Source organism: Leptidea sinapis, chromosome 3, assembly GCF_905404315.1.
Source record: "Leptidea sinapis chromosome 3, ilLepSina1.1, whole genome shotgun sequence".
Classification (NCBI taxonomy): Eukaryota; Metazoa; Arthropoda; class Insecta; order Lepidoptera; family Pieridae; genus Leptidea; species Leptidea sinapis.
The window spans coordinates 9,463,526-9,489,636 of NC_066267.1; the positions used below are offsets into that span (position 1 = coordinate 9,463,526).

General features: G+C 34.8%; 1 protein-coding gene across 1 annotated transcript in view; it reads left to right on the forward strand.

Moving 5' to 3' along the window:
* LOC126979607 (centrosomal protein of 131 kDa) overlaps positions 1 to 25,788 on the forward strand; it is a 30,409-nt gene extending 4,621 nt beyond the window's left edge. Inside the window, exons 3-16 of the mRNA XM_050829027.1 lie at positions 550 to 2,593; positions 2,737 to 2,826; positions 3,896 to 4,025; positions 5,612 to 5,719; positions 7,721 to 7,879; positions 12,276 to 12,320; positions 12,514 to 12,719; positions 14,527 to 14,663; positions 15,774 to 15,862; positions 17,821 to 18,032; positions 19,184 to 19,296; positions 21,812 to 21,870; positions 23,032 to 23,174; positions 24,054 to 25,788. Of these exons, the coding sequence (XP_050684984.1) occupies positions 550 to 2,593; positions 2,737 to 2,826; positions 3,896 to 4,025; positions 5,612 to 5,719; positions 7,721 to 7,879; positions 12,276 to 12,320; positions 12,514 to 12,719; positions 14,527 to 14,663; positions 15,774 to 15,862; positions 17,821 to 18,032; positions 19,184 to 19,296; positions 21,812 to 21,870; positions 23,032 to 23,174; positions 24,054 to 24,189 (3,671 nt within the window). The 3' untranslated portion in view covers positions 24,190 to 25,788. The remainder of the gene's footprint in view (positions 1 to 549; positions 2,594 to 2,736; positions 2,827 to 3,895; positions 4,026 to 5,611; positions 5,720 to 7,720; positions 7,880 to 12,275; positions 12,321 to 12,513; positions 12,720 to 14,526; positions 14,664 to 15,773; positions 15,863 to 17,820; positions 18,033 to 19,183; positions 19,297 to 21,811; positions 21,871 to 23,031; positions 23,175 to 24,053) is intronic.
* Positions 25,789 to 26,111: the final 323 nt, after the last annotated feature.

Below are 26,111 nucleotides of genomic sequence, written 5' to 3' on the forward strand. Positions count from 1 at the left end.
ATTTTAAATCAAATAAATTACAGTGTATTTGGGACATGTATATGTGTGTCTGAGTAGATGTTACGCCACAATAGATCTATGGATTAAAAGTGTTAGAACCCCGAACATACTGAAAAAAGTATTGCTCAGCCTACAACACTCTGTGATTTATTTGATATGTGAGTCAGCTGGTGATCACTTACCACCAGGTGATTTGCAGGTTTTTTTCTCCAGGAATTATGATGGGCAAGTTCCTTACTTACAAATTCAAATATTTTTATTCAAAATAGTATTATAAAATCACTAATTGAACGTCAAAACCCAATCGAAATAATATGCCTCAGACCTGAGAAGAACAAGCGCGAAAACTCAGCGGGCTTTTTTTTTGATAAATATATAGAACATTATCAAGAATATATTGAGATGCAACAGTCAAATTGTTTATTTCTCTCTCTTTATGATTCTACTCATGAATGATGTCTAAAAGAGGTTATTAACTTCTTGTCTTCGGTCGTCGTTATGTATTTATTTTAAAACAACATGATTCTTATAAGTATTTAATTATTTTAGATTCTCCACTTACTGTGAAAGTATTTCCTCCTACTGAAAAACTTTTGGGCACTTCGAAAACTTATGTTAAGCAGACAAACAATAAGATAAATAATGAAGTATGCAGTAATGCATCTGAGTACGGCTCTGAAGATACATTTATAAGCTTAGGCACAAAGATAAAGGCCAAAGCCCAATCTGGACCAAGAAATAGAATAATAAATAACAAAAATGTTAAGAATCGTAACGTACCAAAGAAAAATAGAAGAGTGATGGACTCCTTTAATGATAAAACTGAAGAAAATGGCTACGGTATGGAAATAACTATATCGGAAAGACCAAGGTCTACTTCACCAAATAGATTCAAAGACATGTTGCAACATCGAGCCTTATCACCTACATTTAGAAATCAATCCTATGATTCCTACTTTCTCTCCCTTGATGATCAATCTGAAGGAGAAAATTATCCTTTAAATTCAAGTATGGATGAAGGGAATACATTAGATGCATTGAAACGACGTATTAATATGCAAACAAAGCAACAACTATCGTTAGTTGAAGAAGAATCCATTCAGGATTTAGAGAGTATACCCTCCCAAAATATTATAAGCGTACCACCAGCTGAATATACTGCAAAAATAAGCAACAAATGTACTAATATTATAGCTAGTAGTAATAATTTATCAAATAGTTTCACCAACCCAAATTTTATAAAGCCAAATGGGAATCTAAATTGTGAGTCTCAAACTTATGTTAATTTTTTCAATGACTTTCACACTGATATGATAGATAGAACTAAAATGACAAGTACTGTAATGCATGCTGACACATCATCTAAAGATTCGGGGTATCCTGAGAGTGGTACCAAAGAAGATAAAATATATTCGCAAAATTTTTTGCTACCCTCAACATCATGCAAAAATAATTCTTGTGATAGTGTAAAAGAGCAACCAAACAGTCTTGAAAGTACGGTGTCTTCAAAGGAATCAAATGATAAAAATAAATCTGGTAATACATGGACTGAGCCTTTGAATCATAGTCGCTTATTGTATAAAGACTTTTTTCTTCAAAAAGAAGGTCATCTGGCGGTACCTCCACAAAATACACCGAAAAAAAATGATGCAACTATGTTAAGTGATTGTTCTGATATCAAAGAAGAAGAAATTAAATATAAAGATTATCCAACATATCTCTTAAATAGTTCTACAAAAGCATATACGTCCAAAGTCATTGAAGATTATAAAAAAGAGATTGCTGCCATAAATACGTTGCACAAACTAACTTTAAAAGACATTAAAACGGATGCTATCAGTCCTACTCCGCTCAATTTAAACGAAATGTTTGAAATGTCATCTGAAAACTCTTCAGATAGTAAATTGGGTGAGAGACTTGTATCTCCTAATAGTGGTGCTAATAATAAACTTGAACATAGATGTAATTCTGCCTTAAATGATAATAAACAAGATATAAACAGTGTTCCCACCAAAGAGTTGATAGAAAATTACTTTAAAGTCAAAGGTGAGAATGTGTCAAAAAATGTGAAAAAGTACGTTAAAAAGTTGAATAACGCTCAGCCTAAAATTGATGAAAATTCAAGCTATAAGAAATTTTGGAACAATAAGAATGCAGCAACGAGTAAAAATAGTGATGCAAGCAGTAAGAATCCAACGCAAAGAAATTTGTTCACAATGCGTGTGCCATTAAGTGCTAGATTAGAGAGTGTGCAGACAGATAAGGACATAGAATCTTGGATGTCGCTTTCTGCTCCGTCACCTGATAAAACTCTTGAAACCGATACTGTACAGTCTGCTACTGATGAAGAAAAACAGAAAACACCAAAAAATGATGAAAATGGTCATGTATATAATCCTGCACCCGAACCACAGACTATATCAAAATCAAAGGAGTTAGACCCAAAGTCAACAGTACTAGATATTTACTCAATGCTTAAAGAAATTGAAAGTTACGGTGAAAACCCTGTCAGTTCTGCATCAAATGTAGGTGCAACGAACGTAGCTCAAAGCAAAGAAGACGAGAGAAGTCCGACTCCAAAGGATAACTTTACGTGAGTTTTTACAAATCACAAAAATGAAATTATTATATTTTGTTACTTACAATTTTCACGGCTGTTTTCATAGTTTTAATTAATTATATCTATCTATTTAAAAAAAAGTATCAACGCTCAAGGACACTTTTTTTTATTTTCAGGGAGATATTTGAATTTTTAGAGAAGGTGGAACAAAGTGCAAACGAGGCTCTTTCTGTAGTCTCAAACACAGCTCCACAAACTATGCCCAAGTGAGTATATTGTGCCAAATATTTCGACATACACAGGCCAGGCCTTTTAGATAATAGTGTTACTTTCCTGGCAACTTTAATTTAATTCATTTGTTTTAATTTTTTATGTTATTAATTTAACTATTAGTGAAAATTTGTTATTCAGTTCTTAATTATATACCTACTTGTTAATAACCTAGCTGTAAGTTTTCCGAATAGAATTAAAATAACATAAAATAGTCCGACACTTTAATATATAAAAATGTCATAACCTTTTTGCATATTCTTACTCCTCGCGACGTATTGCTGGGGGTCGTGATTTCACTGAGGATTCAACTTTTTAACAATAGTTAGCCATTTGTGTCTTAAGCTACATGAAGTGCGTCATGAAGTCCGGTATCCAGAGATGTGCGGATTTGGTCAGACCATCTTATAGGGCTGCGACTTCTTGGGCGTCGACCGTCTACCTTCCCAGTAACAATCAGTTGTTCGAGGTTGTGGCCATCTTTTCTGGCGATATGTCCAATGGACTCTAAGATTCTACGGAGGCAGATGGATGAGAGTCTGGCTTTTGCATGTTAAGTTGATGCTTTTAACTTACGACCATTCGTTACTTAGTTGGTCAACCAGACAATTTGTATCCATACTTCAGATCAAATTAACTAAATTATCCGGTGTAATAATATTTCATTGGTTGTATTTAATAACTTTATTACAATATTTCTTTCTACAAACGTATAATAGGACGAGGACTATTTTTTAAGGATTTTTATTTTGTTACGCCCTTTGTCTCTTTAGATATAATTTTTTGCGTGCGTAGATACATAAGTATTAAAATAACAACCTGCAAACTGCATACTAAGTAATTGGCATCTAGAGGCTAACACTCTCTTAGTATTAGCTCCTTCGTATTTTGAATATTAAACCATCAGCTATCGCACACATTTTTCAGTTGTTTTATATTCTTAGTCTATGCTCTCTCATTTTTGTGGTTCGTCTATAAGACAACTCTTGTATTAATTACGCTTCGCTGGCTCTTTGACCCTCCTCTTCCAAAAAATATAAAACTACAATTATAAACCGTTGTCAGAATGGAATTACTTCTCAAACTGCCTCAAACGGAGCTGGCTCAACGCTTAGTGACTGCGTCGCTACAGTTGGAGGAAAGGTCGTGCTGCATTGCCTTGCTGCAAGAGAGTCTGGCCAATCATAAAGAACAGGTATGTTTTATATTATTAGGGTCCCTTGTTTTAATTATATTACTATCAGTCAGTCTATCTAGACGTATAATATGTGTAATAAATACTACATTAATTAAAAATATTCTAGAATACACTCGAAAAAAAAAATTTCTTAATTTCAATTAAAAAATAAAAAGCCATTTCCAATCATCATACAATGTAGCATAGCACATATGAGCAGTTTCTTGTTCTGCGGGCCTACCATGAACTCTTGTTCCGATTCAAATTCAAATATTTTTATTCAAAATAGGATGTGAAATCACTTATTGAAAGTCAAAAAAACTACCACCCATTCCAAAATGAACGCCTCAGGCCTGAGAAGAATGGGCGCAACAAACTCAGCGGGCTTTTTTTTTTCATCAAAAAATATGTTTTACAATTAAAGTAACATTGTACAACTAAACTTATTATTTAATAGCCTTAGGGCGGTCGCTCCATTCCCAATTTGTGGTATCACTAAGAAAGTCATTTATGTTATAGTAACCTTTACCACACAAACGTTTTTTAACAATTCTTTTGAATAACGTAATACTTTTGTTTTGAATTGATTCAATTGACAACCTAAAATGGAACTGCTTTGCTATTTCGTACTACGACGTGATTAGAGCTATCTAATTTAGGTTGACGTCAAATCAACTGATTAAATCGCAATGATGTCAATTGAATGTCAAAAATGATGTCAATTGAATCGCAAACTGATTTAGTTCGTTCATTCATTAGTATCGTGAGGTAATATTTCAACCTAAACTGGATAGCTTATGTGTCAAAGTGAGCGATTCGAAAAAAGTTGCTACTTCCTTAGAGGAATGTGGATCGTGTTGTTAATAACTTTTAAACAATAGTGAAAACATACAGAAATAGAAAATTTTATTGATGGAAGATGAGATGAAAATACTTTATTGGACTTTTCTGTAAATCAATATATTGAAAATAAATACCGAAAATGAAATTACTAAAGATGAGGCAGTAACGGCCTGAGCTTGCCTGTTCGCAAGAACGAATTAAAAAAAATGTACACTGTGCTCCTGTCAAATCAAACATCAATGGAGGTGCGTTCATAACTCGTTATTTTTACGAAAACACAGCAAACATTTAATTTGTAATTCAAAGAACTATATTTATTTATATTATTTAATAAGTACAAAAAAGGGAATAATGGTTTATAATTTGACGCTATAAAGCGCAATTTTAAAATGTATATTTAGTATATTCTATGAAAAAACCGCTAAAATCATCGAAACGCAACGCATATCGTTCGAGTAAGAGAGACAAACTTATGCAACGATTGTAGAGCGTCATCTCTTTGTCACACCGCGAACCACAGACAAATTTATTTCGTTCATTCTTCATAAGCGATCTTAACGCCATTCAGTAAAAGACACTTCATGGTGCGAATTTTAGCGATTCAGTTTAGGTACCTAAACTGAACTGCATCGGAATCGCATGGTTTATCAAAAGTTGATGGTAGGCCCTCTGGTAACAAAATTGAATAAAGTTGCCACACTCCCAGCTCAATTGTTCAACATTAGTTACTTACCGAACTTAATGAATTCTGGCTTTCACAGATGATCAGTAAAGTTGGTAACTTGGAGAAGCAATCCCATCGCAACATTGCGAAGGTGAAACAGGAGTGCGAGGAAGCTATCAAGAGGCATCAGAGTTTCATAGATCAGGTACTTGTGTCATATTTTGTCAAATGTAGCTATTGAAATATCATCGGTACTTTCTTTTTGAAAACAAAATGGCCGGCAGAAGTGCAGAGTCAACCGATACATTATTTAAATTAGCTTCTATTTGGTTACATCGCGCCACGTCGGGAATCATTTCAAATTTCGAAAACAATTTTTTGTCTATGTGAATCCTGTTCTGTAACTCTGATAAGATTTCACGTGCAAAATTTCGCTATAATCGGTTTATTTATTTAATAGGTAGATACACAGAACAGAATTACAACAAATACATAATTAAATAGGAATCAGCTAAATACAAGATAGGCTGCAACTCCACGAGGGTGTGTACACAGCATGTTTATCTGAAATGAATAACTCTTAAAATACAATACAAATAGCGATTATAAAATAAGTTCTAGGTAATGTAGTATTAAAGAAAAAGACAGAAAATATATATTTGGACAAATAGACGTGAATAATTATGCTAAGGGTATATTAAGATTTTTTTCTATTAATTTAAACTAAATATGGAATTTATACTAACATTTCCATTTACAAACAGATGAACTTAAATGTTGAATACTTAAAAGCCTTGAAAGCACTTTAAAGGAAATTAAACAAAAAAATACTTTTATTAGTACTTAAATAATATGAAAAATCTATAGAATCTTCTAATTACTGAAGCAGGATTTTTAGATTTAGATTATTTTTCATTTAAAAAAAAACCTGAAATTTACTCTAATTTAGTTTTTAAAGCGACATAGCTCCATACCGGAAAATTATGTTGGAATAAAATTTACGTCATTGTATAGGGAATTTGATTTTCTACACCCTAAGACCGCTTTCGCACCTGTGAAAATTCGGTTTGGTGTTGTCGTATAACTATTTAATTTATACTAACGGTTGACAGAAAGAAATCGGATGATGGAAGCCGGATCTAGTGCGTAAACCATCATAAAAATAGTACCTACTACGACTATTTCGGACCGTGTTTTCACGGGTACGGATCGGACGAAGTGCGAAAGCGCTCTAGAGCTGTATTATTAAAAAAAAACATTCTAATGATATTTAAACTAGAAAAAACCACTAAAATCATGTCTTCCATATAACTGCGCTCGATTGTTCAGTGCCGCGCGATATCTATATGAAATGAAATTGCGTCTTTGTTTTGCAATATAAATCCTCTTTAAATAAACTCACATTTGCAAATTGCCTGAATTTTTATATTCTCCGTGAATATACCTACCCTGAGAAGTTAAATATTTTTTTTAAATTTCTCTTTAAAGAGCGAATCTAAATAGTACGTCAAAAGTCAATTTATTTAAATTCAAATATTTTTATTCAAAATAGGATTTGAAATCACTTATTGAAAGTCACAAAAACTACCACCCATTCCAAAATGAATGCCTCAGGCCTGAGAAGATTGGGCGCAAAAAACTCAGCGGGCTTTCTTTTTTCATCAAAAATATGTTTTACAATTAAAGTAACATTGTACAATTAAACTTATTATTTAATAGCCTGAGGGCGGTCGCTCCATTATGTCATTTATGTTATAGTAACCTTTTCCACACAAACGTTTTTTAACAATTCTTTTGAATAACGTAATACTTTTGCTTTGAACATTTTCTGGGATCCTGTTGTAAAAGCATATACATCGCCTCACAAAAGACTTGCTAACTCGACTTAGCTTGTTAACACTATGGTTATGACAGTTTCAGGCAAATTCACTTATGTGCCTATGAACACACTTTACATTATCAAGAATAAATATATTGACGTGCAAAAACTACTATAGAAAAAGGTTCACAATCTCCCACCAATTTGGAAAGTGGACACCATACCAACAAAGACGAAATGGCATGAAAAACCAGTTATTGCCTAAAATGTAATTATATATGCCTGATGAATCAAAAAAAAATAAATCTATGTTAGAATCAAGAATTACATCAGTAAGTCTTAAAAAAGTGAAAACCCCATTTAATGGTCATTTTTCTTATATTACAGTTGATTAACGATAAAAAGACGTTAAACCGTCGTATTGAAGAGCTGGTGGAGGAACGGAGATCTCTCGAGGATCGGTGGAAGAGGTCAGCTCAGGCGTTGGAAGAACGATACAAGCTCGAACTTAGAAACCAACATGACAAGATGGCGGCCGCGCAACAGGTAAAAAATATAAGCAGGCCGCGTCAGCTGTACATTAAATATTTTTTCAAAAAGCAATAAAATTGTAAGTACTTAAGAGTTTCAGTTTATAAGATGTTTAGTTATGCACATTTCTATGCGGTTCATTTTGGGAATCTCCCCATAACATTTACTATTTGTTTCTTTGTGTGCGTGACCGTACGTATGCGCAAACACACCCCCACCCCGTCCCGTCGCGCTGATGTTTTATATGGGGGAACCTGTTATACGTAGGACAGTTTTTTTAGATATCTATTTTTATTTTTATTTGACGAATTGTACTCAAACCATTTTTGCATATTGTGAAAGGTAGTATATTTCTTTCTTACATGTGTTTTAATAATTAAAACGAAAAAAGGGATTTATGGCCAAGGTACAACATACCTTATTTACCTAGGTCAGTACTATGGTGTACCTGGGACACATTGAGGAATTGGGGGTAATTTATGGAAAATATAACTATTCTTAAATAAAACCGTTATATTCGTTTTAATAACATATTTAACAAAAATATCTCGAATTCTGAACAAAATCAAATCAAATATTCATGGATTCTAATGAGACAAAGTTTTTATTAGGAATGTTATATCGTGAATGTGAAATAATTTAAGAAAATATTTTCCTGGCCAAAGAACAACATCTAAATGTACCTTGGCCTCTCACCAAGGTAGAATCGAATGACAGTGACCGAGTTACAACACTAATCCAACTTCAACAAAACAGGGGATTTAAAAAAAAATTGGGTTACTTATCTCGTAACTTCGTGATTGTTTTAATACTAACTAAAGAAAAGAATCAATGGCATATAAAAGTTAAGTGATTATAATAAAACGTTTAAAACTATCAAACTTTAAAGCATATTAAAAATACTTACGTTTTACCGCAAAAAACTTTTGAACGTTGATAACACCAAACACCGGCTTAATGGCGGTAAGTAAATTGAATAGTCAGTAGTGACGTACAGAATACACTAGTGACTAGACAATAGAATTTAACATCGCGGGAATTTTCGAAACCAGCCTAATGGCTTATACACATAGTGCCAAGGTTCAACAGGTTGCCCTACTTATTGAAAATTCTCAAATCCGCGATGTTAAAAGCTTAAAATCATTTTGATCAATGTGGGATAAAGGAAATATTTTGTACTATAAATTATTATTTTAGAATTATGCGTATACGTCAATATTTTTGGAGATAATTTTATTAAGGAGTTGCAAAATGTGTTAAGAGACTGTCTTAGATTGTGTGATAGTGTGATCTTAGCAATATGCTGTTTAAAAATGTACCTTGAACTTACCAGAAAGACATGGTCACAAGACACGAATTATGTACAAACATTCCAGACTTTATAAGAGCTGAAGACAAGCCTCTTCTGTTTTAGCCTTTTCTCTTCGTCTGTTCTAAATGACACGCCGACATCGAGTCTCTTACGAAATCTCCAGAACAAGTTGTGGCTAAACTTATTATTAATTGTTATGGCTTCATTAAATAATTAATTACAAGCTTTATTAATCTTTATATATATAATTCTTGTGTGCGTGTGTATGTCACTGAACTCCTCCTAGACGGCTGGACCGATTTTGATGATATTTTTGTGTGTTCCAGTGAATTTGAGATTGGTGTGTGTCTTCAGGTGGATTCGAAAATGGTTTAGATTCACAATTAAACTACCTCCTAAACGGCTGGACTGATTTTGATGAATTTTTTGTTTGTTTCAGTGAATTTGAGATTGGTTTAGATTCTCAATTCCGCCCATATAATATAATTCTCCTGCCCATGTGTATGTTAGTGAACTGCTCCTAACGGCTGGACCGATTTTTCAAATTTAAAACATGTGTACAGGACAACGTCTGTTGGGTCCACTAGTCTATATATATAAAAATGAATTGCTGTTCGTTAGTCTCGCTAAAACTCGAGAACGGCTGTATCGATTTCGCTTATTTTGGTGTTGAATTATTTGTGGTAAGTCTAGGGAAGGTTTAAAAGGTGAATAAATATGAAAATTCTTGGAAAAAAATTTATATAAACAAAAATTATGTTTTTCCTTTGATGTGTCCCCCGTCGTTCAGAAATCAAATTGAAAGAATAATTTAAAATAAATAACTAATTAGATTTTATATATCTTTCTTCCTAAATGATACTAAGCACTTCTTGGCCAACCTTCAGAAATATAACAGCTGTTTCCCGATGACATCTATTTTGCACACCCGTAAATGATTAGCCTAGATAATTATAAAATAACTATATAACCTAAATATTATATAGTCTGAGAATCGGTCGTCATCTATTTTTTATACCCCAATAATTTTATTTATTAATTTTCTTATTTCTTTATATGCCAATACAACGTTTGCTGAGTCGACTAGTAAAAAATGCATTTGTATTTACGACAGAACTTTTCTTGACGCTTGCAACGCTTCGGATATGGGCGTACCTGTGCCGCAATGATATGAAAATACGGGAATAGTGAAAAATTAAGGCTTTATGTTAATAAAAACAGCTTAGTTAAAAAGGCTTACCGAAATTTAGTATTTTGATTGGGATAATAGTTGTTGCAGGTTTTGGAAGATTATCCGCAGAAATAATAATACTGAAATATAGCAAAATATCCGTCGTTCCAATTAATACTTAATCACTACTTACTCGCGGGTCTGTGAGGGGACATGCTCAACGCGCCGGCTATGTCACTTCTAGTACTTTCTATTTAGGATCTATGTATTTTATCTGCTAATATAAATGTTGGGGACATGCTCAACGCGCCGGCTATGTCACTTCTAGTACTTTCTATTTAGGATCCATGTATTTTATCTGCTAATATGAATGTTGGGGACATGCTCAACGCGCCGGCTATGTCACTTCTAGTACTTTCTATTTAGGATCCATGTATTTTATCTGCTAATATGAATGTTAGGGACATGCTCAACGCGCCGGCTATGTCACTTCTAGTACTTTCTATTTAGGATCCATGTATTTTATCTGCTAATATGAATGTTGGGGACATGCTCAACGCGCCGGCTATGTCACTTCTAGTACTTTCTATTTAGGATCCATGTATTTTATCTGCTAATATGAATGTTGGGGACATGCTCAACGCGCCGGCTATGTCACTTCTAGTACTTTCTATTTAGGATCCATCTATTTTATCTGCTAATATGAATGTTGGGGACATGCTCAACGCGCCGGCTATGTCACTTCTAGTACTTTCTATTTAGGATCCATGTATTTTATCTGCTAATATGAATGTTGGGGACATGCTCAACGCGCCGGCTATGTCACTTCTAGTACTTTCTATTTAGGATCCATGTATTTTATCTGCTAATATGAATGTTGGAGACATGCTCAACGCGCCGGCTATGTCACTTCTAGTACTTTCTATTTAGGATCCATGTATTTTATCTGCTAATATGAATGTTGGGGACATGCTCAACGCGCCGGCTATGTCACTTCTAGTACTTTCTATTTAGGATCCATGTATTTTATCTGCTAATATGAATGTTGGGGACATGCTCAACGCGCCGGCTATGTCACTTATAGTACTTTCTATTTATGATCCATGTATTTTATCTGCTAATATGAATGTTTGACTACTTGTTTCACTACTTTTAAGTACCATAATATATAATAACTAGCTTTTTCCCGCGACTTCGTGCGCGTGCAATAGTAACTTTGGGCAGTATTTTTTATTTTTTAATATACTCACTTTGAAAATAATACACTACAAACTGCTGTGGTTAATAAATTTTTTATTAGCTACCAACTATAGAACTTTCATACCCTTTTTCACCCCACACATGTCTCCATTTTATAAACGCTAGAACACATATTTATTTATTTCTTACCAAGTGCCTAAATACAAATTTTCATGGTGTTATCTTCGATTTTCAACTTTCATACAAATTTCCAACCCCTTTTTCAAGCTCGGCAAGCCTTTTATTCGCGATATTTTAAGGTATCTCCTTTCCCAAGGTCTTGTCTATCTCTGTACTAAATTTCATGAAAATCGGTTTAGTGGCTTAGGCCTGAAAGCGTAACAAACAAAATTATAGTCACATTTATAATATTAGCAGGGATATTCTGACATATAATAATATGATTACCCGTGGGAGGCTCCTTTGCACAGGAAGCCGACTAGATTATGGGTACCACAACGGCGTCTATTTCTGCCGTCAAGCAGTAATGTGTCAACTTGAAATTACTGGGCAAATGAGACTTAACAGCTCAGAATTTTTGTGTTTTTCAAGAATCCTAAGCGGCACTGCATTGTAATTGGTTGAGCGTATCAATTACCATCAGCTGTACGTCCTGCTCGTCTCGACCCTTAATTCATTAAAAAAAATTCTAACACTTCAAATAAAATTAGCACTTGAATAACTTTCAGGTCGCTAGACAGCGCTGGGTGAGACAAAAGGCCGAAAAAATTAAAGTAAGTTTTTTTTTAATATCTAACATGGCCACGATGCTCTTCATCATGACATCTTCACCCTTTCCTTCTGTCACTTTATATATACAGACCAATAACGAACAGAAACACTTATTCTATATTAGACATTAATATTATGTTTTTCTATCACTAAAGCTTTATTTGTATTGTACTTTAGCTTTCTATATTTTATCAGGAATTAACAGTAAAAGGTCTAGAAGGTGAGCTTCGAGAGATGGCGGAACGACAGCAGAAGGAAGTTTCTGATCTGAAAATGTTCCACGCGGAACAAATCGGCAAATTGAACGCTAAAAACAACAACGAGCTGGAAGAGCTCAGGCGGAGCTTGGAACAGGAGAAGCAGGACGCGCTTGTGAAAGAGAGACAGCTTGCTAGCTCTAGGTGAGTGTGAAGAAGTCATATTTTTTATCAACACCCATGCTTTAAATCCTCTATTAAAGATTCTGAAACAGTTAGCTTATTGCCAACATTAAAACACCCAATGTTCTAATAACCATTACATCATCCAAACGTGTGTTGTAATGTTGTACTGAATTTCATAACAACACTCCTATGTTTTTTTTTTCGATCCCTTCATGAGCAAAGAGTTTCAACAGATAGCCACATTCTTATCGCTCTATTCGTGGTACCACGCATACAGATGTATGAATTTCAAAAAAAGAACATTTTCGTTTACGCGCGTTCCACACTACCAGAACGTTGCGCGCCAAAAAAAAGTAGGTTATTCGAATCCCCGCCATGTTGCTTCGATATTTTTATTGTTTTGTTTACGAAAAATGAGCGATTCATTTTAAACGCTGCAATAGGACATTATATTCGAGTGAATTTTAATTATTGCACTATACAATATGTAAATTACTACTAAAATAAATTTCAATACTTAGTTTATATGTATATAATCAGTAATGAATGATATTAGGTTACTACTAGGACTGGTGTTTTAGTGTTAGCTGTGAGCTAACTGTTTCAGAATCTATTAGAGGATTCATATTCTGGGTGTGGATAAAGTCTTGTATGCAACTGTTGATAATTATATTATAAATCCACATTCGTGTTTTAAAACCCCTTCTTACACAACAGTTGCATAAATAACTAATATCATAATCTATCATGGCGGCTTGTAATTGCGGTACGGATAGCAAAAAAGCGTATCAATATCTTTCACCTTCTATTGAAATATTTTTATTCAAAATAGGACGTGTTGAATTAAAAACACTTATTGAAAGTCAAAACTAAACCACACATTAGAAAAGGTATGCCTCAGACCTGAGAAGAACGGCCGCAACAAACTCAGCGGCCTTCTTTTTTATCGAAGAGAACAAACGATATTTTAGTACTTATCAAAAGGTATAGCATATAAGTTAGTGACAGTAAGAATAACCCGAGTTCGATACGAAGCTTAGCAAAATGTGACAGTACCAGTTGTCATTACATCAGGAGATTATACAGTACTGCCCCGGACATAGAAACCAAAATAGGAAGTTAATAGAAGTCGTCTATACATACATACATAGCATTGCTACGTACGCTTGCAACGTTCCGGATATTGCACAAGTGTGCAGCAATAGTATGCAAAATGGCGGCTATACGAATAAATTAAGAATCTCGCGGTGAAAAATGATCGCCATTTTTTTTTAAACAGCAGTTTTTTCGAATAACGACTTACCGATGAAATAAATGTAATATTTTGATTGGTCCAAACAAAATGTTTGCAGGTTGTGGAAAAATTTCCGCATTTAGATATATTTAAATACAGGTTGGGTTCCACGACCGCCGTTCTGATTAATACTGTATCGGTATTTACTTGCTGGTGGTCTATTAACCTTTCTATCCTTAGTTTAACTAACTAGAGGTAGACAAATCTATCCTTTTACGCTTACTTATATTTCAATAACTTGGCAGATAGCAATGGACTATAACTAAGTATATTGGACATAACTATGGATAGATAAGATCTTGTCATTAAACGGTGATAGCAATATATTATTTACTTGAGATACGTTATTGAAAACGGCCGTAAGTCAGGTGACGCACACAGGTGTGGGCGACAGCTTAGCGTGCCCCATCCGCTTCTCATTTGGTCTCGGACGAACACTGCACATAATTTGTTTTTTGAACTATTATATTAATTGCTTGTAACGATGCTTTGATGTTTTTTTTTTTTACTTTTAAATCAATGATATTTTAGAATGGAGAAGCAGATATTAGAGTTGGAAGCAACGTATCAAGAGCAACGCACACGATTAGTCGCCGAGATGAGAGCGGAGAATGAGAGAGTCGCGCATCAGTTAAGTGAGAAAGAGATGGCGCAGAGGGAAGAGTTTGGTGAGACAACTTTAAATTATATTATCTTAGTTTTCCTGGCTGTAAATGTATTGTATTGTCTTGTGGTGTTATAAGACGTTTGTGTGGTAGCTGTTATAGATGACAGATTGGGAATAGAGCGACTGTCGTCAGACTATTTAATTGTAAATTATATTGCACAAATATCGTGTAAATAAGTTTGTATCGTGGCGAAATTTTATTAAAAAAACAAGCCCGCTGAGTTTCTTGCAACTGTTCATCTTGACTCTGAGATATACATTTTCGAATGGGTGGTAGTTTTGCACGTTCATTAAGTGATTTTAAGTCCTATTCTGAATAAAGTTATTTGAATTAGAACTTCTTTTACTATATTAAAAACCAAACTATCATGGTAATAAGCTTCGTAGAAACTGGTGGTCATAGATGGACCGAAACAAGGAGGCCCACAAGCTAGTATTCTGTTAGGCGCCGTGTAATGTCTTGGCATCATCTAGTCTGTTTTTTTTTTTATGACAATAAGGGACGAGCAGGACGTTCAGCTGATGGTAATTGGTACGCCCTGCCCATTACAATGTCACACGTATAATGTCACTGTCGATGTTATGACAGTGACAATGATTGTTAATGCATATTTACCAGTGGGAGGCTTCTTTGCATAGGATGCCGGCTAGATTATAGGTACCACAACGGCGCCTATTTTTGCCGTGGAGCAGTAATGTGTAAGCATTATTGGGTTTCGGTCTGAAGGTCGCCGTAGCTAGTGAAATTAATGGTCAAATGAGACTTAACATCTCATGTCTCTAGGTGACGAGCGCAATTGTAGTGTCGCTCAGAATTTTTGGTTTTTCAAGAATCCTGAGCGGCACTGCATTGTAATGGGCAGGGCGTATCAATTACCATCAGCTGAACGTCCTGCTCGTCTCGTCCCTTATTATCAATAAAAAAAGTTCTTTCCATAGTCTTATCTTTTCAGTGTTTTTTACGAATCCTAAAAAAACTGCATCAAAAATGCATCCCTTTAAAGCGTGTTTAGAAGCATACATTATAAAAATACATCATATATTATAAATCAATCGACCTGTATCAATAAATAATATTTATAATGTGTCTATAAACGTAATATTGTTTCAGAAAAATGGCGAAAAGAGCAAGAAAATCTACTAGAGGTAAAGAAGCGAGATGTTCAGTTGGAGATCGATAAAGAAAAGATGAAGCTGCAGGTAATAACTCTAACATACATATGTACACTATTGGGAGAATGTTAGAGATTACTACGAGGGTGTATTTTGTTTACACGAGGCGAAGGCGAGACCTTGCTAGAATGGTTTAAGTCATACCTAGCAAAAAGACTTCAGTTTGTGGTGCTAAACGGTCATATATCACATGAGTATGTTGCGTGTTCAGGAGTACCACAAGGATCCCACCTGGGCCCTGTTCTCTTCTCGGTGTTTATAAATGACATTATCTCTTCTATACATCACTGTAAATACTCACTTTTTGCCGATGACTTAAAAATATTCAAAACTGTTAGTTCGAATAGTGATGTGGAGCTCATCCAAGCTGATCTTGATGCAATAAATAAGTGGTGTAAATTAAATGGTATGGTTATTAACACAAAGAAATCTTATCACATTAAGTACACAAAGAAAAAAATACAATTTCCATCATCGTATAACTTACAGTCCGATAAGTTACAAGAGGTAACTGAGATTCGAGATTTGGGCGTGACAATGGACTCACAATTGAAATTCAAAGTACACATGGACACGACAGTAAAACAAGCAGCCAGGATGTTAGGTTTCCTTAAAAGAAACACAAAAGGATTTGTTTCTCCTCAAATCAAAATAATTCTTTATAACTAACTAAATAACACTGGTTCGCAGCAAACTAGAATTTGCATCAGTTGTGTGGAGTCCCCAATACGCAGCACCTTCTCAACGTTTAGAGACTACAAAGATCCTTTACTAGATACTTGGCATATCATAGTTCCGGCATCTTTCATAAGGCCACCTACGACCAGCGGCTGAAACACTTAAAATGTTGTCACTCTACAATCGCCGCATAATACTGGATCTAACATTCCTCAAAAAGCTGTTATCAGGACAGACAGCGTGCAGTGAGTTGCTGGATAAAATAAATTTCAAAATCCCGCACAGATATCCACGAAATCCGATGACTAACATACTTGTGGAACCAGTAAGTAGGACAAATGCCCTTAAACATTCTCCATTCTCAAGGATGTGTTCTGAGTACAATCGATTTTCCGCGTCCATAAAAGATTTTGATATTTTTCATGACACAGTGACAAGCCTGAAAAAAAAACTAACCGCACATTTCTGTTTGTAAATAATACTATTATGTTAGTTGATATTCATACAAACTATTTCTTCGTTATATTGTATCTATTATTGTTAGTAATTTGCTTAAAATCCTTGTTAAATTTGTAGTTCGAACTGAATTTTGTATTTAAATTAATGTCTTGCAATGAGAATGGTGTATGCACCAGTAACTGGCATTCATACCAGATTATAAACCTATAAGACCATAATTATTTTTAATGTTTTGTATGTAATGATGTTGGTGTGTCAATAAATAAATAAATATTTTCGGGGTCACTGACAAATTTCTTTTATGAAAATAAGGGACGAAACGAGCAGGACGTTCAGCTGATGGAAATTGATACGCCTTGCCTATTACATTGCAGTATCGCTCAGGATTCTTGAAAAACCCCAAAAATTTTAAGCGGCACTACAATTGCGCTCGTCACCTTGAGACATAAGATATGAAGTCTCATTTGCCCAGTAATTTCACTAGCTACGGCGTCCTTCAGTATCAGTCCTAGTAACCATTACATCATCCAAACGAGTGTTGTAATGAAATTCAGTACAACATTAAAACACTCGTTTGGATGATGTAATGGTTACTAGGACATTGGGAGTTTTAGACTTAACTGTTTTAGAATCTTTAATAGAGGATTTAAAGCATGGATGTCGATAAAATGATATTGACACCTTCTATTTTTCTTAAGAATAAAATAAAGCCAAGCATATTAGAATATTTTTTTATATTAAGATATATATTTAATACTATCGCCTACTTTTCTCTTTGTTATCCTTCTCCTGTGATCCCCGTTTAACTCTTCTTTTTTTCTTCTCTTTAACTCTTCTTATTAATCTAGGAAGAACTAGAGGAGAAACGTAAGCAACTCGAGAACGAGTTTGAGCAATACAAGCGTGACGTCGAAGCCGAACACCAGGTGCTGCTCAAGAAGAAGGTGACGGACATAGTCGCACAGCACAAGTTGGAGAGGGACAGAGAGATAGAGAAGGCTATAGAGAGTATGGAGGCGGAAGCACAGGCAGGAAGGAAGGAACTGCAGGATGCTCTGAGGTAAACATTATCTGTGTTATAACAAAAAAGGTTAAACATGTGTTGAAGATTTGTTTCAAAAAAGTTTTATTACATACGTTATATAAGTGTCTTTCTGTTGTTTAGCGTTTCAAAAATCTTTAGACATTGCTTAGGTATTAAGATTTAAACACGAGTCGAAGCTTGTCTATGGTGTGTCTAACGGAAAAAAATAATCATAAATCATTTTCATATACAGCCGTTTTCAATAACGTATCTCTAGTTACGGATACATTGTTATCACCGTTTAATGACAAGATCTTATCTATCCATAGTTATGTCCAATATTATTAGTTATAGTCCAATGCTATATGTCGGTAGGTTATTGAAATGTAAGTAAGCGTAAAAGGATAAATTTGTCTACCTCTAGTATGTTAAACTAAGGATAGATAGATTATTGAAAACGGCCGATAGAAGATTTAGATTATATGAATGCCAAATAGATGACAGCTGACAAAAATTACGATCCGTTCCTTGAATTGTTCCTGTACACTTCAGTTTATTTGCTTAACGACGTTTAAGTTAAATACAGCTTTGTACAAGAAAAAGATAAACTCCATTTTTGACGTCGTTATTGTTAGCTCACTGACGTTGTTGTAGTTAGCTCAAACAAAACACGTGTCTGTGCCATGTTTAATTTATTTTTTTGTAATAACACCGTATTTGATTATATCCAAAATCTTCAATAATCATATCTTGAAGAAGACGACCCGGCACACGATGCCGCCGCATGCTATGCCATGTAGTGAGCATGACGAACGTTCGTTATAGCTTTTCTATCTGTCCACATTCAAACGATACTAAATAAAACAAAATGCAAACGCTTCACCACGCTTTCTGTTTCTTTAAGATGTGTTCAAACGAATACGTCGAAAAGATTTCAATCAAATCAAAGTCTTTACACTGAATGAGATTTATAGATCATTACATCATGAAACTCGTCAAATCTTTCACTTGTTTTTCGTTTTGTAACGCTCTGTATCAAAGAAAGATGGCCGACTGCATGAGTATTATATATCAAAATAAAATCTCTTGTGTATGGATTTGGGGTTCACACAATTTTTTTATCTTAATTCTATTTTATATTTTAAGAGGATAGTAGCAAATTTGCAAGTTGTGCGTAATTGTTTTAGAAGAAACAAAGAACATTACGAGACGGAGTTGAAGGAACTCGGAGAGACAGAGCAGGCCACACTGAAGCGATACCAGGACGCCCAGCAAAGGATAAGGCAACAGGAGGAGAAGTGTATGTCCATGATAATGTTACGAAATGAAAGTCAAACGAAGAGCTCGAATTATCGACGATCAAGTCATCTCCGATCGGCTTGATTCTTTGGCGTTGGAGTTGTGGGTTCTCTCTACATCTTCTACCGCATTTATCACGGGGAATGCTCGTAGGAGCTGTTCGGGTTGTTTGCAGCGGAATTCCCTACGGGTGCGACTACCCGCATCACGTCGACGTCTGGCATTCCCCAACCGCGGGTTTTGCAAGAAATTTCTTGCCTCGTGCAGCCACTTTGTGGAATCAAGTACCAGCTGTTTTCCCGAACCGATACGACTTAGCGGATCTTCAGGAAAAGTGCATTCTCCCACCTTAAAGTCAACGCATCCCTTGACACCTGATGTTGCGGATGTCCATGGGCTGTTGCCTCCCCACTCTCCATCCCGTGAGCCTCTTGCCCATTTGCATTTGCCCCCTCTTATACAGGGTGTCCCAAAGTTATGGGACATGAAGGGAAAGTACCTTAAATATCAAAGATAGGCTATTTTACTGAAAGAAGACTTTATGTTATTTTTAAAAGTTAGTACTTCTGCATTCAAAGGTTTTCTAAAAATTACTTGCCTCGTCTGGGAATCGAAGCGACTGAAATGTAAAAAAAAAATCACCCCTACATTTATGATGCCAATCGAAAGAATGGCCAAAAACTAATAACTCTTCTTAAGAAACATAGTATTTTAAAAGAAAGGAACAACGTAAAATGAATGTTTTCCTACTTGGATTGGTACGAATGGACCAATTAGATGGCCGGCCAGATCCCCGGACCTTACACCATTAGATTTCTTCTTTTGGGGATACGTGAAAGATATGCTATACAAAAAGCGATACGAGAACGTGGGCGAGTTACAAACAGAATTGTGCCATATCATATCGAGTATTCACCATAAAATGATAAGAAAATCAACAGGCAGCGGACTCATTAAAAGATTGGCGATTTGCGTAAGACAAGAGGGATCACATTTTGAGCATTTAATTAATTAATTAATTTACAAAAAAATACCCACCCAGAAGAGTTATTAGTTTTTGGCCATTCTTTCGATTGGCATCATAAGAGTAGGGGTGTTTTTTTTTAAATTTAAGTCGGTTCGATTCCCAGACGAGGCAAGTATTTTTACAAAATCTTTGAATGCAGAATTAAGAACTTTTAAAAATAACATAAAGTCTTCTTTCAGTAAAATAGCCTATCTTAGATATTTAAGGTACTTTCCCTTCATCTCCCATAACTTTGGGACATCCTGTATATAAAAAAAACTATCATAACATAAACATATCAAATTAACATTGCATAACAACTGTCTTGTGACATTTTAATCTTTATACCTTATCTGGTTATAATTTGTTTAAGGGTAGAGGAGGACAAACGAGCGGACGGGTCACCTTGTGCTAAGTGATCACCGCCGCCAACTTTCTCTTGCAACACCAGAGAAATCACAGGAGTGTCGCCGGCCTTTTAGAAAGGTGTAAGTACGCGTTTTATTTGAAGGTATTCACGTCATATCGTCCTGGAAACATCGCACAAGGAAGGTCATTCCACAGCAAAAAAAAACATATTTTGTCCCATCACGCTGGCCCACGTCTGGGTCAGATTTGGTTAAGGTGATGGCCAGTCTTCTACTTTTTTAAATCCCGGACATTGGCCTGAAGCCAGGATTTCGGAGACGATTTCTTGATACTATGATAATCAAATTCAAGTTTCCTTATCACTTAAATAATCCTTTTTATTACAATAGGTAAGGGATAGGTCATTAGGGGCGTGCTTATCATATAGGCATTTAGGCAGTGCCTACCTCGTTATGAACATAAATAAATATAGCAAGAGTGCTAAAGTTTTAATTCAATTTGGTTCCGTTTTTGTATAACCAAACTTTTATTGAGGACCTACTCATTAAATTTTACCTTACTCTAGATACTAACTACCTACCGTAGGCAGTCTCCATATTGCGTTGTTCGATATACAACTTCAATATTTAAACCTCAAAACTTCGTACTGTCGGACTAAAGCTCAACTACGACTAGTTAGATCTACAGTGCCTACCTTGCTAGAAAACCAATGCACGCCCCTATAGGTCATAATTCTATTAATTAGTTTATCTACACCCATGCTTTAAATCTTCTATTAAAGATTCTAAAAGAGTTAGGTTATTGCCAACATTTGAACACCCAATGCCCTAATAACCATTACATCATCCAAACGAGTGTTGTAATGAAATTCAGTACAACATTATATCATACGTTTTCATTACAACACTCGTTTGGGTGATATTATGGTTAATAGGACTGGCTTTTTTAATGATAGCAGTAAACTAACTGTTTCAGAATATTTTTTAGAGGATTCATATTATGGGTGTAGATAATGTCTTGTATGCAACTGTTTATAATTAGGTATTAAAACACTCATGTGATACTATTATCACATTCGTGTTTTAATACCCCTTATTACACAACAGTTGCAGAAATAACTATGAATGTTATGTCATTGCAGGTGCACAGCTTGAAGTCACAATAAACCAGCTAGAAACGAGGAACCGTGTTTTGACTGAGGTGTGTTGACGTAGTCATTGTTTGTTTTACAATAAATAAATCAAATCAAATCAAAATCAGTTTATATATGTAGGAAATGACACTTATGAATGTCAAAAAAATAAAATATTATTCTTATTGAATCCACCGCTACTTCGTAAAGGGTTGAGCTAATGAGAAGAAGTAGCAAGAAACTCATTGCCACTCTTTTATATCAAGATTTACATTTACATCGATTTACAAATCATTTCAATTACAATATAATAATATGTAAAATGATGCAACAAACACACTCAAACGTCAAATAGTCAATGTCTTACACGCGTAAGTCAAAAAAGTAAATGTAAATTAATACAAAAGTTATTGAGTACAGTAGCTGCATCATCCACATACACCATAAATCAATAAAGGTATAATAGTGGTTTGTTCACGAATAATTTATAGGTAACAATAATTCTCATAATTTGAGGTTACGTTTACGTTAATTACGCAGTTAAAATTGCGACAGTTTGGGCAACTTTGTTATATTTTATAGTATAATGCTATACTTTTAAATATTACATACTATAACATTGATAAATTTTAATATACGTAACAGAATTATCTTTATTTTCATAATAGATGGCGAGCCTTGTTGAAAATATACAAACAAATTTTCACACAGTTTTTTTTTTTATCAATTTTTAAATAGTTTTCGACGAAACAAAACAGTGTTGGTTACGCCACTTGCAGTAGTTCGGTATCTCAAATAGGTATTCGCAAACATGATTGACTTAATCTGTAATGTTAGTTGTAACGGAAAATCTCCTGTGTTAATAATCATAATCTTGTACACAACGAAACGTCGCGTAATCTAAAATAATAATAATAAAAATGCAACTTTTACTCAAAAATGTAATGTAATAAGACAGTTACAATTACTTGCGTTTTAATCAAATCAAATCAAAATCACTTTATTCATGTAGGTCACGAAAATGACACTTACGAATGTCAAAAAAAATATTTTTTCTTATTGAATCTATCACTACTTCGTAAAGGGTTGAGCTAATGCTCATATAATATTCTGCGAGCATTTTATAAGGGATTATATATATCCTATAATCCTTTAACAAGTGTCTGATTTAAATGTGTTACACTCGCGTTAATCGAACAAAATACTCTAATGTGGTTACCATTCCCCAGAAAAATATACAACTGGAAGCGCATGCTGATGAGGTGAAGATGAGCTGTGAGATGACGTGGCGCGCAAAGATAGACCAGATGTTGCAGGATATGGAAACGATGAAGAAAACCCACGAGGAGCAGATGCACCAACTCTACGCCAAGTATGATTAACCTTAGGCATTACTTACATTTAGTGCTCGACGGACGGTCAGCGCTGACATCGGTCGATCGTAGCGCCTACCTTACGCGCTGACCATGTTTCGTTTAGTGCTCACAGCAAACTTGATTGCGCGTTAATATGTGCGTACTACTTACGATACTTATTCGAATATACAAAAACAAAAATTTCGGTTTACGATTTTTGATCGCTCAGTCAGTGTGGCACTGAACGCACTAATTTATCGCCATAGCGCGTCACGTACGTACATAGCCGTACGTCGGACCGACGAGCTCGACCGACGGTTCTCGTCAGCGCGACGTAGCTCTACGCGCGTAGCAATTCATCAGCGCTCGACTGAACACGTTCATATTATTATAGTTTTCATAGTTATAGCTACGCTCGACCGACGTCAGCACTGACCGACGGACCCTTTTCAGACGTTCTTACCGAACGTGATCCATTTTTCATCACCTCTTTAGCTATCAAAATGAGTTCGGTTTCATTACCTCTCAATCGTGTGGCTGCCAAAGATCTATTATAGTGATCTATTTTTGTGAACCTAGATTTTTTTCAAATTGGTGGTTTTGTGAATATTTTTGTGATCAATTCCCAGTTCTTCAGCTATGTCGGAATTACTGATATTTCGATCCTGCTTAACGCACAAATACTGAATTAAGAGGCTAAGTGCGTAGGTAAATAGCCCAGCTGAATTAACTAACTATGCCGATCCTGTTCCAGAGTGACAAAAAATAATTTCAAAGATGGCAAAAAAATTAATGCACCTAATCCTTATTAATCCAAAATGTGTGTCCGTTCATGGAATAACGGAAGTAAATTCTATTTATTTATATATTTATCTATGTATTTATTTATATTTCAGAGTGAAAGTAGCAGTGGCCCGAAAAGATTCTGCTATATCTGCCATGACCCGGGAGAACGCCAAGTATCAGGAGAAAATTACACTTTTGGAACAGAAACTGCAGCAACAGAGGAAAGATTTTCTCAAATCTAAATAAAGCATGTAATAAAGTCTGGCAAATGTATTTATGTCGGCCAAAGGGCCGCCCACTCACAGAACTTTAATTTTGTTTTTAATACTTTTAGTACGTAACGTTTGTGCTAGAGCGGATCTACTTGCGTAATGAGTGTACGTTTATAACGGTATGCAATATAGTGCTAACGTTTGGCACGCGTGCTTCGCCTACTTAGCATTTCTATCTCGTTTTATTTCTGTGTGGCCGTTTATTAGACGATATCTTATGCTATATAAAAGTGTTTTTTATTCAGTATGTTGTGAAATTACGTTACTTTTCATCAACTTATCCTGATGGCTCGCGTTTCGAACCGTTACTAAATTAGCTTCTAAACGTTGAAGTTTAACAATCTAGTCAAATCTAATCTAACAAGACAGTATGGTGATTAAATAGAATGGTATTTATAGAAAACATTTTTTCTGTAAAATTCTGGTGGACTCATATTTTTCTATGATTTATTTATTTGGAAACAAATACAGATACATCCTTAAACATAAAATAGATATAGTGAAAATAGAAATATGGATATAAGGATGTCTCCTTAAACAGTTTCACCAAGTACACTTCATATTTAAATTTACCTACACGTAAATTACACTTAGTCGCAAACAACCAGTTCACAAAATTGGAGACCTTAAAATTACAATAAATAATAAATAGACTTAACACAGTGCAATTGTAGGCGTTGTTACAATTACAAATTTTGTGACTTGTAACTTAATCTGTTTGTAAATTTATTGAATTAGGCGTTCATTTGCGGAAATCCATAATTATACAAATGATTTAAGTTTTCTTTAGTGTTAATTCCGCCAATTTAGTCCCATCACCTTTGTTACGTGTCTCTTCCGGGGGTAATACGTCACAACAGCCGACCAATCACAGCGCGTCATTTCATGGGACGAGGGGATAAAAGAGCGGCTTCCGGCTCATATGATCCAGTCTCGTGCCAGGTTTTGGCGAGACAACACGTCCTGAGGATGCCTCATGTAGAGGCGAAACACGTGTAGAATTGTTTTAAAAACAAATATTGGCGGAATTAACACTAAAGAAAACTTAAATTATTTGTATAATCTGTTTGTGTCAAGATTTGATATTAATAAATTAAAAGAATGTTTTACTTGCAGTTTGATTACGCGGCATTTTTTTGAAATTTCAAAAACTTATTGAAGTAGGCATTACTTTGCGGAAATCCATAATTATACAAATGATTTGAGTTTTCTTTAGTGTTATTTCCGCCAATATTTTATCTTTAAACAATTCAACACGTGTTTCGCCAGTCACGAGACAGTCTCGTGCCAGATTTTGGCGAGACAACACGTACTGAGGATGCCTCGTGTCCTGAGGACAGAGAGACAAATATTGGCGGAATTAACACTAAAGAAAACTCAAATCATTGATTGTAAATTTCAAAAACTGGTATAATTGCTTGGGCATTCCACTCATTTCATATTTGATATTAATAAATCGTGCCGATAGCTAATAATTAACATAATACTTGTGATAAAAATACTATATTAGGTATGTTTAATTTATAGTTTACTAATAGTGTTTGTGTAGAGTGAAATAAACGTGTTTGTTGTACATTGTTTTTATTTGACCTACCTTAAATCGATAGCTATTTATCGTATTATATATATATTTATGAAACACCAAAATGGACTAGATCAATAACTGAATGGTACCCCAGAGGAGATAAGAGGAATAGAGGAAGACAGTTCATACGATGGGAGAATGAACTGAAACAGATAGGAGGACCACTATGGGATAGAATAACAAGGAACCGGAAAGAATGGAAGACCTTGGAGGAGGCCTTTGTCGAAGGACAAACAGTTAACAGAAAGAGGACACAGACTGTTTAAAAGTTACTGCTAATAATTAGGTTAATAATATAGTTATGTAAGATA